Genomic DNA, 15,945 nt, shown 5'->3' with positions numbered 1-15,945 from the left:
AAAGCCGGGGCCTCAACACTCTGTGCTTTGTCACCTGTTCGGGAGAGGCAGCCTTGGTAGCTCACCACGGCATGGACGTTGCACCGTCACTATATGGTATAGGCTGTACCCACCAGCGCCAGCAGAGCGAGCCGGTGTCTACACACGGAGGGTTTCCTCTGTTTGAAAGCGTTGTATCTTCTGCCAAACCAGCCACACGTCTGTGACTTTTACCTTCACGGCTAATATATTCAGGAAAGTGTTTACTGTAAAAGCCTCTCACTGATTGGCTGACTGACAGACACACGGATTCACTCAATCTCCCAATATTCTTTAACTAAGGAACGTGGGGCCTGATGTACACCCTTCCCCAATAAAATATCGGAACCATTCAAACAAAAGAAGCGCATCTTTTTTCCATATGCTTTAATAGTGAACTTCATGTTTCTTTATACAGCCGGCACAACGCACAAGCGAGAAAAACTCCATTATCCACGCATGTTTCTTCGTTCAGAACTCCAGAGGGGGGGTTGGAATGTCTCAAAGGCACATTGGAAAGATTAAGGGAATCATTTAAGACCATGGAGTCAAAAAGGAAAATCAAACGTTGTCATGAAAATATTGTGAACTATCAATATCAAATTGAATAACATAACAAACAGTTTGTTTAGTTGGTTTACTGCTGTTTGGAGCAAGTGCCTAAAATAGGTTACAGCAGGACCCAGGGAGCCTCATCATTTACAGAAGCGTTTTTCAATGGGAAAAATCCCTTTGAAAAATGCATGATACATCTGGCCCACTGGCTCTTTTTCCTCGCAAAATGTGGTTTTGCTGCAACAGAAAGATCTGATGCTGACAGTAGTATTTTCCAGATGTTATCCTTATAAGATTTTATTTACATGTTCGAGTTTGATATTATTATTAAAGTTTCAAATTGGATGTATCAGAATTGCTCACATTTTTACTTTTAAGATTGACATACCAACCAGGTGGGGTGTGCCAGCAACTCGCTTGTTCCCATTTACATGGGGAAATGATATCACTGCAGCAAAGATGACGTCTCATTATGTCATTTCACTCCAGAGATGGCTACCACACCCGACCCGTACTGATACCCCAGTACTGGCAACCATTTTATGGAGCCTGCATGCCTGTAAAGGGGTTTCCACAAAATGGCTGCCTCTAAATAAATCAGTACGGGAAGCCATTTTGCAGCACCTTAAGTGGGAGGAAGTGATATCATGGCAGTACAATAAGACTGATAGGAAGGGCAATATGTGGTTGATATCCCCATATGGGAAGGTTATTGGTCTAGCCGTTGACGTTTTGAAGATGACCAAATGGATTATCTCCCAAATCCACTTTTAATTCAATGTATTTTGGGTTGATGGGGGGAAATACTGATGACAGTATGGTTTTTGACTTGGGGGCTGTGTGATGCAGAATAGGATATGTGTACATCTTTTATCCGAGGGGGTGTAGCGGATGATGCTGGTGCTCTGAAGGGATCGCGGAATCCAGGTTTTTCTTCTCAGTGTGGCTCGGTCTGATGACGCAGTGCATTTCAGTGTGTGCCTGCACTGCCTCCATAGCTTGAGGCGTCACCCTTTTTGTTGCAGAGGTCAGTGTTGCAGCATTCAACCACATATGGATACTTTTCCTTAATGGCATCGTCTTGCCACTTCTTACACTCTTCGTGCGAGGCACATCCTCGGGTGACAGAGTCTGTGCATGTGAGAGATGGAGAGAAAGGGGGGGTTTAGTTCTTCTCATGGGTTGGGTTTGTTCACTTTATCAAACATCTTCAGTTGTGGCCTAGACAACCAGCTGGCTCTCCCCTGGTCTAGCAGACGTTGCCCAGAATTCTCAGCATCTGCGAACCCCGATCATATTGACCCCCAAAACTCCCCTACAGCTGTTATGACCACACTACTACTGCACATATGCCCGAAACGATTGTCTTTTATTTTAATTTATTCATTGTGATTTCGTTGGCCAAAAAACCTTAAAACATTTCTTACAAAAATGTCCTAATATAATATAGTAGTTATTCATAGATAAAAGTACAATTGATAACACAAATAATTATACATAATAAAAGTCTTCACCCAACATAGCACATATGCATTTTATTATTCGCACGAGAGCTAAAACACGCGACGTCTAGATTCCAGCCAAACCGACGTCCCCAAAACATGTAATCATTGTATGGACAAAAATCAAAGGCAAATCCTTCCAGCCATTGGCATCTAACCAAATAAGTAGCCTCGCATTCCAACAAAAGGTGCTTCTAATTTTTAACTTTGGCAATAGATGTATGAAGACGACATTATCTGACAGTACGTGGGAGGCCATGCCGAGCCCATGACGTGAAGTGTGCACAAGTCATTAAAAGAAAATCGCAGGAATAGCGTTTGAAACATTGTCATTGGCAATGTAACTAGACAGAGTGGAAGTGTGTTAGTTTCCCTTATGGCATGTTTGTGATGATTGTATATCTTATATTTCCTAAGGGTGTCATGCTGGTTTGTCCAATCCCAAAGTGTCATTATTAGTTGTACCCTGTTGGGATTAGATAGCGGTCCCTCAGTCTTAGAATTGAATTCATCCAAGGAAGTCAGACACTCATTTTTCATTTTCCCAAGCTGTATTGATGTCCCTGCCAAATAGACTGCTTGCAAATCTTCAAAAAGGGTTTTTCTATGAGGATCCAGTATTTTACTTAGTAACTTGAGTTGATCAAACATGGTACTAAAGTTAAGAGATTGTACACCCAATCCAATACGAATTAAAGTGATTGGGATACAGGATGGATGTTTTAATGACCTGAAACCCATACGTCAATGTCGCAATGCACTTAGCTTTATAGAGTTTAATAGGGGTAATATAGAAAAAGAACAATATTTTGTGTATATTTTCTGCATTTGAGCTGAGATTGGCCTCAATTTACATCTTAGCCTGTCCTACAAATCTGTCCGCCTACGTTTGAATTCATCGTGTGTTTTAGGTTGGGAGTGTCTGTTCCCATGGATCACCTGACAAGACTTTCAGCAAATTTGGGAAGGTGATGGGTCATTACAGGGGCCCCCAAGAATGTCATATCCTTAGCCTTGCTCTGTTCATATCTCCAAAGGATAATTCTGCTCTGATAATCGTTATTCTATACTTTATACCACAGCCCCCCTAAATCTCTGAGGCAACCACTTCCCTTGGATGTACTTTGCCTCGGCCGCTGCATATTCATGGACTGTACGACATCGCTACATTACTCTGTACATGCCCATATCCCTGTATCTTACCACTGCTGTGGAACTTTGCTCCGCCCCTGAATATCCTCACACCTTAACATTGGCTGTGTATATAACAGTACCTTACAGTTCTGTGTGGCCCCCTCTGTACCTCTAGGACTGTAACACTGTAACTATGTATACTGTCGATTGTGCCTAAGGGCCTCATGTAACCGGTTCACCCTAGCTCCCTGATGCCTGAGGGCTTGTGTGTGCTATACAAATGGAAATAAATAATAAAGTACCTACACAGAGGGGACTGAGGGTTCTCAATTCTTTGGGCGCACCCTGCGAATGGTAGTGCACGGTCCCTTGCAATGAGCACCCAGGATCTGTCTGGGAGGCCCTGACTGAAATCTGCGTCCTGCTACTCCGCTCGCACGCCCTATGCCCTCTCTTGAATAACTCCCCTCATTTCAAACGGCCTAGCTGGATTGAGATACCCCAGCCAGCTTCTAGAGCTCTCAGGTGGACACTGCCACCTTCCTTTCTAAAGGGGTCTCCGCACACCCTGGACCTATAGTAGGGGTATTATGCCATCAGTCCATCTCAGGCCATCTTGGGGCGCATTGAAACACAATTCACTTGCTGTGTAAGCGCCTTACAAATGCACAATAAATAAATAAGTTTGCTATGGGCCTGCAAGAGGTCCCGACCCTCCCTTTTGATTCTCAGAACCCTGTAGTCGATGACATGCTTTAAACATATACAGATGATACAGAACATACTTTGGGACATCATTATGGCAGTTATATACATTTATACATACCAATCGTTGAATAGGTGGTTGTTGCACATGTGTCCTTGTATGTGCTGTCACACTGAACCGGCTTCACATCGGAATCATTGCCCTTGTAGCATTTGATAGCGGAGGCTGCATTTCAGAAATTAGAAGAGAAGAGTGTGAGACAGGGGGAGAGAGAAGCGGCCCTGACCACAATGTGTTAAACCCCAGAGACAGAGGTAACAGAATGATCCTGCCTGTGAGGCGATCATCTCGCTCACCCATCTACCACCCATCAGAGGGAACAATCCCGGGGAGTGACCGATTGCCCGTTCCCACTGCACCAACCCTTTGTCCAAGGGTTTCCTACTGGGAGTTATACTCCACTTTGTTTGGTAGGGTTTACATTGCCTGGGTTGTACGGCTGCATGCATTCAATTGGGGCTTTGTGTTCAGTATCTCACCGCAATAGATTGAGGCCAGCAGGACGAGGACAGTTGTGAGCTGCATTGTGATGTCTGGAGTCCGATTCTGAGGAAGACACAGAGGGTTAATAAGCTGGCAATGGAAGACCAATCAAGAGTTTCAGAAAGGCAGGTGAAAGAGCATGGAGAGTCAATGAGCGACCACAGAAGAGAGAACTGACACTCGTTGAGAGGGGATGGAATAGAGAACTGGTCCCATCTGGTCTAAAAGCAGCCTTCTGGGAAAGGAGGTTATCAGCTGTTCAAGGATATGGGAACATACCAAGGACAGGTGCAGGGGTGTTCAGGAAGGATGAACCAAGCACCACACCCGGAGTGAGAGTGCCATAACTATGCATGTTTGGTATAAGACTGGAATTAAAATGATGTACACCAGAACATGGGAGAAAGAGTTACACAATGTTTATAATACATTAAAGTAAATACTTTAATTAAAACATCCACATATGCCAAATGCACATCAAGGACAGCATTGGTTCAGAGGAGGGGCATCCTTTCCCTATTCCTCCTCCAGGTTCCAGGAGGTCTTACAAACATCTCAATTTAAAGTATAAGAAGAGTTAACAACAGGAGGGCTCCATCTGCTCTGACAAACAAGCAAACACAAGGCAAATGTCGTGCTAAGGAGACCTGGCAACTGAGGGCTTTCAGAACTCTGAGCTGGGGAAACATCTGAGCTGACAAACAAGCAAACACAAGGCAAATGTTGGCCTAAGGAGACCTGGCCACTGAGGGCTTTCAGAATTCTGAGCTGGGGAAACATCTGAGCTGACAAACAAGCAAACACAAGGCAAATGTCGGGCTAAGGAGACCTGGCAACTGAGGGCTTTCAGAATTCTGCGCTGGGGAAACATCTGAGCTGACAAACAAGCAAACACAAGGCACATGTCGGGCTAAGGAGACCTGGCGACTTAGGGCCTTCAGAACTCTGAGCTGGGGAAACATCTGAGCTGACAAACAAGCAAACACAAGGCAAATGTTGGCCTAAGGAGACCTGGCGACTGAGGGCTTTCAGAATTCTGAGCTGGGGAAAGTTCACGCTCACCTGAGCCCACTATCCCTTCAACACATTGCTTCTCTTTTCAAGTCCACAAAGTTTAATGAACATTTAAAGAAGACTATTTCTATGCATTCTTCTAATGTGACAAAACAGCTTTTGCTGCCCACATAATTGGTTCCACCTGCTCTTAGCACAGGCCTTTTCTGGCAGCAGTTTCAGATGGCTCGTGATGGCAAACCTCAGTATGATCCCCTTTCAGTACTGGGGACCCGCAGTACACTGCCTCTGTGTACCACCTGAATGCCACAGAGGGCTACCCAGGCCCTGTGTCTCCCATGCGCCATGCATCTGGCCTCCACTTCCCCTTCAGGGTTTAAACCTTCTTTTGTAAAACAGCAGAAAGAAATCGCTATTGTTTACACATAATCTCCCTTCCTGTCAGGATAACTACACGAGACGGAATTAGACACAGTAGCCACACCAGGCAGGATTATGATACAATCATATCAAGTGGGATAATTGGTTATTTATAATGCGCTTAATACCCAGAGGTTTCTAAACGTGGACCCGGGGATCGAATCTGTGATGCTCCGCATTGTCTTGTTTCTAAGGAGAGCGCACCTGCCCCTGAGCTATCCTCCCAAAACGAAAAACGAAAAACAAATAGCATATCAGGCAGGATGTAAAACCATAACCACACCAGGCTGGTGTAGTAAGGCCATCATGCATGACCCCCACACCCTCACTCATGCATGGACAGCTGCAGTTCAAGCACCCGGACAAACAAAAAACAGAGACAAGGTTGTTATTAGTCTGAGCTTCACTCACATGCGGAAATCACAGCATGTGCAGCACTGAAATGAAGGAGAGGCATGCAGGGGTGCATGTTTCCTTCATGCACATGACAGATGCAGCAGGGCACTCCTAGCATGCTTCCATCACACAGATCCAGTGGTCGAAGTGGGCGGGAGCGGTCAGAAGCGGTGCTCCTCTACTTCTTTTAATTGAATTTTACAGTTCCTATAATTTTATTTTACAAAGAAACCGTTCCGGAATGGTTTCATTTTAAAATAAAAGTGTGGGAGGAAGTTGAAACTTGCACTTCGGTGCACTGCACTGGACATTCTCTTAAATGGCAGGCACATGTGTTTTGGGGTTTGTATTGTGCATGGGAGGGGGCGTGGCGATGTTGGTTTGTGGGGAGCAGTGAAGGCCAGGAGGGAACATAGCTCCACTACTTCTTTTTGTACACTTCGATCACTGCACAGATAATTGGTTCAGCTGTGCGGCCACAGGACATACATGGAACACACACACACACACACCCACCCCGCCCGCCTCCCCACACCCCCCAGGTATAGCACTGCCAGAAGAATTCCACACGCTTCTCTCTCATCCACAGTGCCGGATTCAGAGAATAGCAGAAGGGTGCATTGTGGGAGAATTGCCATCTGGTGGTATAACCGAAGCCTTTTTGATTTCTAATAAATAAAATGATATGATTAATTCTGTTGCTAATTAGACCCCCTTTCATACAGGCTTCATGCCAAAATTATAGTGCAAAATGTGCCTTGGCTAATGCAGTTTTCTGACACCCTCAGGAGCAGCCCTGCCATGGCACATGGCAGGTTCAAACGCTGCATGCACTTTGCTGACTGCTGCTGGAACACAACATTTCTGCAGGTGAAGGTGGCGTTTTACTCATAAGCACCTCCGTTTCCAAACTTGATAATTGCATGCCTTAGTCAGTTTGATGGCACGAAGATCTTTAAATATAAGCCATGTCTGGTTTTGGCATGCTGACTACTAAGAGAACACAATTATATAGCCACAGCAATTTGATATAATTGTGGCGTCAGCTCTGTGAACAGGGCCCAGCGGTGGCAAGACTGATTTATATTGTGGTCTAATCTGAGTATCTCCTCAGCTACTATGCGGAACAATGGTCAGGTTGCTGCATATTTGATCCCCATGCAGGAAGGGAAACACCTTCCTTCAGCACACAGGAATCTGCCACAAGAGGAGGTTTCCGGGTACCTGGTGCGTCAAAGGTATTACTGACATAACAACGCCACGCTCACACCAGGGTGCTGGCCTTAAGGACTCTCTAGCACTTCATGCACTCCCCACTACCCATTTCCTGCAGACAAGGCACAGTGGGTGTGATGCCAGAAGGCAAAGGGCAATTGTTACATTAGCCTGGATTGGACCCCTTAAATGAGGCTTGATTTGGACCAATCCCCTGTGACATTGTGCCTTTATAAGCAAGAGGCGCCCCCTCTTTCTTTAATTTATCTTTGGGTTATCACAGGAAGAAGATTTCATTGGACCTCTTTTGGGATTACAGCTTATTCCAAACTCCTCTTCCTTTGTTTATTTATTTATTTATTGTGCATTTGTAAGGCGCTCATACACCAAGTAGATTGTGTTTCAAAGCGCCCTTAGAGACTACAACTGATGTCATCGAAGGCAGATGCAAGTTCTACTCCCTAACTACCCCCAAGGAACATTCATGGGAAAACTGCTGTGTGGACAAAGCCTACTGTAACTGATGCACTAGTACCCTGAACCCTGTCCCTGGATGTGACTAAACCCCTTAAAGCCCCTCTTCAAGCCTCCCTGGTTTGGAAGTTCAGATGAAACGACTCATCTTGCGACTGAAGACAGTGGGCTTGCCAGCAGTCAAGCAACAGTTCTGGGCCTTGATTCTTGCACTGAATCATTTGTGAGCTACACTGGCCCGCACATCGCCTGCCTGCCACAAGCAGCTTCATGCCATGTATCATTGATGCTTGGACCGGAAACGTGTTGTGCCCAGTCGACCAAATCGCCAACCTGACACTGAACGAGCCCCACAGTAAGCTCCTAGAAGTCTGGCTCAATGATGTTGATCCCGCAAAGACCATAAACCAAAAGTACTGTGAATAGGCTCCGTCCTTCTGGGCCACATTTGGACCATAGTGACTTTCACGGTTCCTTCCCAAACTTTTTATACAGGTCTGTTGACATTGTCAAAACGTCTTGTGCCTCAACACCACTGTTGATCAACCCAGAGTGCCCTTTCACACCAAGTTCTGCATTTTGCAGGGATTGCCCAGCATAATAAGGAAGGTCAATCCCATCATTGCACATATATAGGGAATTACCCAAGTTGGAGATAATCAGCGAGGGATGACAAATGACTACGTGACACATATGTTCCCTGTTTATACTTAAGGCTGCAGGATTTATGGAATAACCTGTATGTGGCTGATGTCCATGAAGAGTTAACTAATTGCCACTCTTAATCACCTAATTGTGGCCAGTTACACATTTTGTCAGTCTTGTTTGTGGATGAAATTGTCATCTTTGATGCTACTCAAATTGGTCTGCAACACTCTCTTTAGGTTTAAATCAGTTTATTGCAAACCAACAATTTAAAAATTAAGTTGACCAAATCAGTGATTCTAATCACAAAGAGTAATAGGAAACAAATCTAAATTCAGGTGGGCTGTTGCCAAGACACCATTAAATATACTATCCCACTATGATTGGGATATCCTATTCATGATACGCCCCAGACCTGCAGACATCCAAATTATACTAAAATCAAAGTTAGCTCTGCTGTATGTCCAAATTACAAAGATAAAAGCCAAATATTGTAGATACTTATTTGTTCCCCTTATTAACTTCTATAAGGGCAAAGTATTACCAACCATAACTTACGGCTTAAAAGTATCAACGCTGTTAAAATGGGAGGAACTAAACACTTTGCAGGGCTACTTGTGGATAAGAATTTTCAGACTTCCTAAATCTATACCTATAGTGCCGACACAGCACGAATTTGGTATTCCCCACTGAAGGTCGATTATTTGTTGAAATAAATTAAAATGATTTCTAAAAATCTTAGAGCCTCCGAAGAACTCGGTATACATCGATGTAAATTTGGCTATGTTAAGTAGTCAATCTAAGACCGTAACGAATTTTATTGCAGACTGTGATGGGATCTTAGTAGAAATTGACTCGAGACATCAATTTCTAATTGACAATCCTCAGAAGGTAAAAGAAATGCTGCCACATAAGTGGGTGCAATCAACAAACCCAACTTTCAAGCTACACTCAATTTTTGTAATACGCTAAAATGTTGCCCCTTATTACATCTTGCTAAAATACCTCTGCAAGTTCCCTGATAAGAACTATTGCCATATTTATACAGGATTTCATTTAATTTATTGGGAACTTTCGAAAGCAAAGGTCGCTACAGAGGTCTGGATTAAAGCAATAGAATGTGCTTTCTTTGCCAAATCGCAGCTGAATTAGAGACACGTAAACACTTATCAAGCAGATGCGATTCAACGAGACTGTTAAGAAATTAGGTTTTAAAAAGTTGTGTGCACGACTCGTACTTTCAAAACTCTGGCTACGTTTGGAGTGAACTATCGGAGGGGAGACAGATGGCATTGATAACTGCATTAGAATGTTATAGCATTATGCATGGCCTGTTTTGAGAAAGAATTGCACTATGGATAAGCAATATAATTGTAATTTCCCTTTCAAATTTTGTAAATTATGATCTTTTTATTGTAAAGTAATTCTGTGTGTGTGAAAAGGTTTGGTGAACATAACAATAAAATATTTATACATTTTTGGGGTATTTCCTTCTGTTTTTTTCTATATTTTGAAGGCAGTGTGTGTATCTGTGCTTATTGCCATTTTATTTAAGCTAGTTGCAACTAGTTTTTTTCCACAATTATCCAAATAAAGAAATGCATTAAGGCCATCACCCAGACATACAGTAAACAGTGGAGATGGGTTATTGGACATCAACTCCAGTTCTATGCTTATCTTATAAAAGGCTGCTGCTGTGACTGCTGCTGACCTGGGCTTCATCTCCACAGCTGTTTAAACAGATTGCAGTGCGAAGCACCGTGGCTTTTTACACCCCTTATGCTGCCAGTCTGCAAAGAAGCAAGACTGACAGAATGGGGATCCAATCAGGGAGACCCTGCAAAAAAGGATGACTGACAGAATGGGGATCCAATCAGGGAGACCTTGCAAAGAAGCATGACTGAGAGAATGGGGATCCAATCAGGGAGACCCCGCAAAGAAGTATGACTGACAGAATGGGGATCCAGAATGGGGATCCAATCAGGGACACCCTGCAAAGAAGCATGACTGACAGAATGGGTATCCAATCAGGGAGACCCGTTTTCCCATTTATATCCGAATGAATTCCACCTGTATTGCTATGTGAACACTTGAAGAATCACAAAGCAAGCAGGGAGCCTTGCTACTAATCCGGTCTGTGAATCACCAGCAGAGAGGCCGTGATAAAGGAGACATCTGAATTATTCCACTAAAAAGAGAGGGAAGGAAACGAAAGCTGAAGAAAGAAAACGGAGCATGATTATGTCGAAGGAGAATAAGTGTGCGCCTCACCTTTTGCCCGTGCTCCTCTGGGGTGCGAGTCTGTGTCTGGGATGCTCCCTTGAGATCGCTGATGGAGTGGACGAAGGGACCCGCTTTTATTCAGTAGAACCCGGATCTTGAACGCAGAGTTTCAGCCCCTGACTCACACATGCTTGCAAACATCTCATGGAATAAATATTTTACTTGCTTAAACAAACCTGGGTGTCTCACATGCTCCATCACCCCGAGGCAGACACGCGGTGTGCTCTGCCACAGGATGTCACCCTTTGGTGAGCTTGCCAGACTTGCACAAGAGGGAACTGTTTTGATGGATTGCCAAAGAACACCTGCAGCCTGCACCTCAAGAGTGCCGACACCCCAAGTGCCTCGAAATTGAGACGGTAGCAACAACAATTGGAAGGCCCGGTCTACAGTTGTGTGATGCCATGTGACTGAGATTGTGGATTTGGCCTGTGCAGTAGGGAGACTACATGGTCATACATCCTAGGGTCGCCATATGCCTACCCGAGATCTTCCTTCTTACCAGTTGTTATCGCAGCTATTATACAATTTGGCTCAAGATTAGAACTCTCAGAATTCAATAATTTGAAAATGGCTACTGTGACAACTGCTCACACGAGCGTTATGCAATGATCCTTTTGTGATCAGTGCTATGCTTGGGTCATTGCACACTGACTCTACAGGCATGAACACGATCACCGCAACATCCAGACCCTCCACTGCCTTCCTTACCAGTACAAACCTTTCCTGTGTGATTAACCTTTCTCCCCCTCTGCCCTTCCACTCATCTAATGCCCTTTTCTATCCTCACTGCCCAATATCTGGGGACCTCTGATGGTGGCATAACATGGTACTGGTGCAGTTAGACCACTATAGTGGTGACTGGGTGTGATGAATTAGAAGTAACCATCCCAGAAACCCTGACCTGTACCCCCTCCCATGTGGCCAAGGAAAGGTAGCCGCTACCTGATATGATATGATATGATATGATATGATATGGTATTTGTAACGCGCCTATACACAAGTGTTTCAAGGCGCGACGAGGCAGGGAGGGAGGGAAACAAGGGGAAAACAGACAAACGATCCTACTAGGCCAGGTGTCATTCAGATCGCGCAAGTGCAGAGGTAAGGGGAAAAGGAGGAAGTGCAGGGGGGAGGAGGTGGGGGGGAAGTGCAGTACAAGGTAAGTAGCGTAAAAAAAAAATAAAAAAAATAAATAAAAATAAATAAATAAATAAATAAAATAAAATAATAATAAATAATAAATAGAAAGGGCCAGCTGGTGGCAAGTGCGAGGTAAGTGCAGAGCAAGTGCTGGGAAAGGGGCTGTAGGGATACAGTGACAGTCCCACAGTGCAGGGGGAGCCGGGGAGGCAGTGCAGGTGGAGAGTGGCTGGGCCCTGGACCGAGGTTGCTGAGAGTGGCCCAGATGCAGGTTTGAGCTGAGTTCAGTGGGGAGTTAAGCAGGATTAGCAGGGGAGAGGGAGAGAGAAGGCAGAAGCGAAGAGGAAGGTTTTGAGGTGCTTCCGGAACCGGAGATGGTTCTCCTCAAGTTTCAGGGAGGCAGGAAGGCTGTTCCAGAGGGAGGCCCCTGCTGCGGAGAGAGATCTACCCCCAGCTCGTTGCTTCGAGAAACGGCTGACCATGAGGGAGTTGGAGACGGATGAGCGAAGGGCTCGTGAAGGAAGATATTTAGGAAGAGAGAGTTGGAGGTATTTTGGTCCCAGGCCCCAGAAGGCCTTGTGGACAATGCAGAGGGTTTTGAACTTGATCCTCGCGGCCACTGGGAGCCAGTGAAGAGATTTCAGTCCTGGATAGATACGGTCCCTGGGCTTGAGGCCAAGGACAAGTCTTGCAGTTCTGTTCTGGATAAGTTGCAGAGGGCGGAGAGTGGAGGCAGGCAGATTAAGATAGAGGCTGTTACAGTAGTCCAGCCTTGAGAGAACCAGGGCTCGAGAGACAGTGAGCTTCTGGGGGAAGGAGAGGAAGGGAAGAATACCTCTGAGGAGGCGCAGCTGGTAGTGTGACTTCTTAGAAACGTCAGATATATGAGGAGAGAAGGAGAGTGTGGAGTCGAAGATGACCCCGAGGTTTTTAGCCTTGCAGGTAGGGGCAGGAAGGGGGCCAAGGGAGGCCGGCCAGAGAGCTGCAGGGAAGGAGGGAGTGGGTGTGCCGATGAGTAGAATCTCAGTCTTACTGGCGTTGAGGCAGAGGTCATTGGCGGCGCACCATTCATGGATAGCAGACAGACAGTCGGAGATGAGGGAAGGAGAGGAGGAGGCTGAAGGTAGCCTGAAGATGAGCTGGGTATCGTCTGCATAGCACTGGAAGTAGGGGCAGAGAGCGGCGATGCGGTGGGCAAGGAGTGCCAGATACTGGTTGAAAAGCCAGGGAGAGAGGTTGGATCCCTGGGGGACACCACAGGTGGAGAAAAAGATGTCAGAGAGGAAGGAGCCCATTTGGACCTGGGAGGGTCGATCGGAGAGGAAAGAAGTCAGCCAGGCCAGAGCCTGACCAGTGATACCCAGGTTATCACGGAGACAGTTGAGCAGGATGGCATGGTTGACAGTGTCAAAGGCAGAGGAGAGATCGAGCAGAATGAGAACACAGGGAGTGTTGGTATCGAGGTTCAGGAGCAGGTCCTCACGGATTTTCAGGAGAGCAGTTTCCGTGCTTCTGGCAGCTCTGAAGCCAGATTGATGGTCATGCAGATTACCAACAGAGTCAGCATGGAGGTTAAGCTGGGAGATGGCCAGTTTCTCCAGGAGCTTACCCAGGAAGGGAGTAATGGAGATTGGGCGATAATTGGCCGGGCAGGAGGGGTCGGCAGAGGGTTTCTTGAGGAGGGGGTGCACAAGGGAGTGCTTGAGGGGGGATGGGAAGACTCCAGAGGCGAATGAGTGGTTGCAGAAGTCAGCCAGGACAGGAGCCAGGGAGTCGATGTGGTCCTTGATGGTTTTGGAGGAACAGGGGTGAACCTGTTTAGACGAGGCTTTCATAGATCGGACTTGTCTGGAGACCTCATCAGCAGAAAAAGGTGGAAAAGCAGAGAAGGAGGGTGGAGGGGTGGCTGCAAGAGAGCAAGAGGGAGAGCTGGGAAGAGAGGGAGGGAGGAGAGAGGAGGAGAGCGAGGACAGGATGTCCTGAGTTTTTGAGATGAAGTGCGAGGCCAGTGCAGTGCAGAGGGCCTGGGAGGGGACAGGAGAGGTAGAGACTGCAGCAGGGTTGGCCAGCTCCTTGCAGATTTTAAAGAGTTCGGCCGAGTTGTTTGATGCCTCAGAGATGCGGGCTTGGATAAGGGCTCTCTTCTTGGTGAGAACGGAGAGCCGGTATTGCCTTTGGAGCAGGCGGCAGGCCAGTTTGTCAGAGGATGAACATGAAGCACGCCATTTCCTCTCTGCCACCCTACACTTGCGTTTTAGGGTGACGAGATCCGAGTCATACCAGGAGTTACATTTGGCTTTGGGCTTCAGGCGGATTCTCATGACAGGGGCAAGGATATCGAGAGTATCAGATATAGAGGAATAGAGCATGGAGAGGGCTGTGTCAGGGTGGGAGTCAGCCAAGGGGGGAGGAGGGGGCGAGAAGGTAGCAGCAAAAGCCTCAACTGACACGCGCTTCATGGGTCGGATGACCGAGAAGGTGGGTGGCAGTGAAGAGGGTGGCTTTGCCTGTGGGGTAGGGAGGGAGAGGTGGGAGGATAGGAGAAAGTGATCACTCCAAGAGAGAGGAGTGGAGAGAGGAGGGGAGAGGGGAAGGTCAGAAGAGATCAGAGCGTCAAGAGTGTGCCCTGCAGAGTGAGTAGGCCCAGACGGGAGAATAGAGAGTGAGAGAGAGTTACAGAGTTCGCGAAAGAGACCAGTGGGGGGACAGGAGGCATCGAGGTGGATGTTGAAGTCACCGAGAAAGAGGAGTTGGGTGGTTGAGGACAGGAGTGAGGAGGAGAGGTCAGCCCATTCAGAGAGGAAGGAGGAAATTTGACCAGGTGGCCGATAGATAGTAGCCACGGTAAGGGAATGGCTAGGAGAGAGAGAGAGTCGGCAGACAAGGCATTCAAAAGAGGAGTAGGTCTGCGTAGGAGTGACAGTGGCAGGAATCCACTCAGGGAAGATAAGGGCAACACCACCCCCTGAACGGTTGGGCCTGGGCACGGAGAGGATCTTGTAACCGTCAGGTAGGAGTGTGTCGAAGCTGGTGGCAGAGCTGGCTGTGAACCATGTCTCAGTGAGACCGAGGACGTCCAGGTCCAGTTCCTCAAGAAGGCGACAGATATCAGACCTGACCATGTGGTGGTATTATGCGGGAGGATCACATGGGAGGTAACTCGGGTCAGGAGAAATGGAAGTACCTTCTGAATAATGTCCCTAATTATCCTTCAGTCCTTATGGCTTCCTGTAAAATTGAGGATTTTGATTTTGGAATAACTAAGAACATTATGGACTCCAAGTCCCATAATGCTCTTAGTACTAACACAAGGAAGTGGGAGCCAGAGTTGCAAAACTCTAATGAGCGGTCTAGTGATTACATTGACCCACATCTGAGCGGGACCTTTAAACATTAAAGGCCCTTCAGTTGTGGGCCAAAAAGAAGGAGAAGGAGCAGGAGGAAGCAGAGGTCGGCACCGCTGCATTGCCAGTAGTGAGACGATGTGCACAGAACGTGGCAGAGGTCCAGTCAGATGCTGAGGATGCACAACGGGAAGCGGTAATGAGGCCAGCTGTCCCAAAGGAGAGAGAAGCTCTCTGTGTCCTGCATCTCGCTCTGGTGTGAGGTTTTCAGTGGAGCACGTTTGGAGCAGTGGGTGCTCCAGTGAAAGATAGCATGAGCAGAAGAAGGCTGACCGGAGCTGTCAAATGTTGGAGAAGCCCCGACGTGTGAAGAAGCAGAAGCAGCCAGTCGGAAGGAGAGGCCAAGACATAACACTGAGTTGACCTAATATAGTTGACCCTGGGGCGCTCAGAAGTAGACAGCTGTGCAGAAGTGCACCTTTTGAATGACAAACCTTTAAACTAAAGCAAAGTGAGTGCAGCCTCCCACATGGGAGATGTCCAACCTGAGAAT

The 15,945-nt window shown here is 46.6% G+C and overlaps 1 protein-coding gene across 1 annotated transcript; it reads right to left on the bottom strand.

Annotated features, from left to right (window-relative positions):
• Positions 1-388: 388 nt before the first annotated feature.
• LOC138580834 (ly6/PLAUR domain-containing protein 2-like) lies at positions 389-10,981 on the bottom strand. The gene is made up of 4 exons (XM_069651696.1): positions 10,894-10,981; positions 4,455-4,521; positions 4,036-4,140; positions 389-1,704 (listed from the first exon to the last, which is right to left on the bottom strand). The coding sequence occupies exons 2-4, from the start codon at positions 4,498-4,500 to the stop codon at positions 1,544-1,546; spliced, it is 312 nt and encodes a 103-aa protein (XP_069507797.1). The 5' UTR covers positions 4,501-4,521; positions 10,894-10,981; the 3' UTR covers positions 389-1,543.
• Positions 10,982-15,945: the final 4,964 nt, after the last annotated feature.

The sequence above is a fragment of the Ambystoma mexicanum genome, chromosome 3p (assembly GCF_040938575.1).
Source record: "Ambystoma mexicanum isolate Mex_15411 chromosome 3p, UKY_AmexF1_1, whole genome shotgun sequence".
Taxonomy (NCBI): domain Eukaryota; kingdom Metazoa; phylum Chordata; class Amphibia; order Caudata; family Ambystomatidae; genus Ambystoma; species Ambystoma mexicanum.
This window is presented reverse-complemented; position numbering and strand designations above follow the sequence as displayed.